General features: G+C 43.1%; 1 protein-coding gene across 1 annotated transcript in view; it reads right to left on the bottom strand.

Moving 5' to 3' along the window:
* Positions 1-2,432, bottom strand: part of LOC111976858 (membrane-associated guanylate kinase, WW and PDZ domain-containing protein 1-like) — a 134,906-nt gene that overhangs the window by 74,056 nt on the left and 58,418 nt on the right. The window contains 1 exon segment of the mRNA XM_070448164.1: positions 2,038-2,157. Within this exon segment, the coding sequence (XP_070304265.1) occupies positions 2,038-2,157 (120 nt within the window).

The following is a 2,432-nucleotide window of genomic DNA, read 5'->3' as shown; positions in this document are numbered from 1 at the left end:
CAAAACTGGAATGCTAAACAGAGTCCTTAGTGGCATAATACCTGACCACCGTGACTGAGCCAAAATGAAGGAAGCTTCACTATGTACAGAATCATTGAGCATTAGCCTTACTAGTGAGAAAGGCTGCCGTAGGCAAACCTGGCTCTCAAGAGAAGACAGGCTATGTGCACACTGCCCACAAAATGAGGTGGAACTGAGCTGCACTTCCTGACCTCCTGCCAAATGTATGACCATATCAGAGACACATATTTCCCTCAGATTACACAGACCATAAAGAATTTGAAAACAATCCAATTTTGGATTAACTCCCATATCTACTGGTGAAAATACCACAGTGTGACATCACAGGCAGCAAGATGTGTGACCTGTTGCCACAAGAAAAAGGCAACCATGTGAAGAACAAACACCATTAAATACAACCTATATTATTGTTTCCCTTGTACCTTTGTAATTTTCTCTTTTGTAACATTTGCTCATCGTTACAACACGTATATTAGACATAATGACATTTACATTTACTATTGTTTATTTCACTTTTGTATATTATCTATTTTACTTGCCCTTAAATTGAATTGACAATTGAGAGAGGAGGGAGAGAGGGAAGGAGAGAGTGAGGGAGGGAGGAGAGAGAGAGTAGGAGGAGAAGAGAAGAAGGAGGGGGAGGAGCAACGACGAAGAGATAAACCACAGGGAGATAGAGGACAGAGAGATAGAGGACTGAGAGACGTAGAGGACAGAGAGGTAGAGGACAGAGACGATAGAGGACAGGAGAGGTCAGTAGGACAGAGACAGAGAGGTAGAGGACAGAGAGGTAGAGGACAGAGAGGTAGAGGACAGAGAGATAGAGGACAGAGAGATACAGGACAGAGAGATACAGGACAGAGAGATACAGGACAGAGAGGTAGAGGACAGAGAGGTAGAGGACAGAGAGGTAGAGGACAGAGAGGTAGAGGACAGAGAGATAGCGGGAAGGGGGTCTATAAAATCTCAATGTGGTGGAAAGAGAGACAATGGCAGAGCACAATGAGTCCTGAAATGGTGGAAATAAGCAGCTGCAGGAAAAGCAGGCTTTTTTCCCTAGCCAGTGTTGTTATGGACTGAGAGGGAGCAGAGAGCATACAAACATAATACAATGGGCCGGCTCAGAGAAACTTGACCTTGTTAAAGTATACATTCAAATGACTGGCTTATCACTGGTCAGTACCAGGTCTGTTGCTTAAGTTTATTTCCTGTAAATCCCACTGATAAGCAAATACCATCCACAATGCAATGCAAGAGATAGCGACACATGCTCAAAACCACATTCTAAATGTATGTCATTATCTACAACTGATGAACTGTAAATCCTGATCTTTAAAAATCATCCTGAAAATAGATTTTAAAAGTCTCGCCACAATTCCTGGAAAGACAAAATGTTGGGCATGAGAATTGGACTCATATCTCAATGCAACTGCATGTCATTGAGACCTGCTGTACGTAGGTCTGCCTCACATTTGTATTTGGAAGGCATCCGGCTCCTGTGGACAGGTATTTGACACTGTCTGCGGGGGAGGGAGAAAGGAGCCAAACACACAATAGTACAGGTGGCAAGGAGATTAACACTACACACACACACACACACACACACACACACACACAAACACACACACACACACACAGGTGGATTGTAGTTTCTGTCAGGACAGAAGACTTATCACTGTGGTACACTGTACTAATCTAGGCAAGGATACCCTTGTGATCTGTTTGTATGTGTAAGTTTTGTATTGTATATTTTTTTATAAATGATAATAATAAAAATAAATATTATCAGGTCAGAAATCCTAAATACAATCTTACAAAAAAGAGAAAGATTATCTTCTGCACTCCTACAGTCTACCATAGCATCATCATCATCATCATCCTCCTCACCAGCATAACTAAAACCAACACCACCAGCATCATCCTCATCACCAGCATCACTAAAACCAACATCCCCAGCATCATCCTCATCATCACCAGCATCACTAAAACCAACATCCCCAGCATCATCATCCTCACCTTCATACGTTCCTATTTCCAGTAGTGTTCCACTCTGCTCAAGGTTCAGGAAGTCCTCCACGGACAGGAAGTTGTAATCAACCCCGGACACCTCCCCGTCTCGAGGGGGGCGTGTCGTACCTGGAGAGAGAGGAAACCAAGGTTATTATCAGCATTACTACCAACCACCCTGACCAATGACCAGGGAGAAGTTTTCTAGGTGCTTCTCAGTGGCAGTTACATTTGCCAAAACCTACTCAACCTACTAATTAACAGATACAAACATTAGGGCCTCTCTGTAGGCGGAAACAAAGATTGAGGAGGTGGAAGTAGCCAGTAATCTACAGTATAATCAGTATTCACACACAGCTAGCTATGTAGCTAGCTAGTATTCACACACAGCTAGCTATGAGCTA

The sequence above is a fragment of the Salvelinus sp. IW2-2015 genome, linkage group LG17, assembly GCF_002910315.2.
Source record: "Salvelinus sp. IW2-2015 linkage group LG17, ASM291031v2, whole genome shotgun sequence".
In the NCBI taxonomy this organism is placed as follows: domain Eukaryota; kingdom Metazoa; phylum Chordata; class Actinopteri; order Salmoniformes; family Salmonidae; genus Salvelinus; species Salvelinus sp. IW2-2015.
The sequence above is the reverse complement of the archived record's forward strand: the minus strand, read 5'-3'. Positions and strand labels throughout refer to the sequence as shown.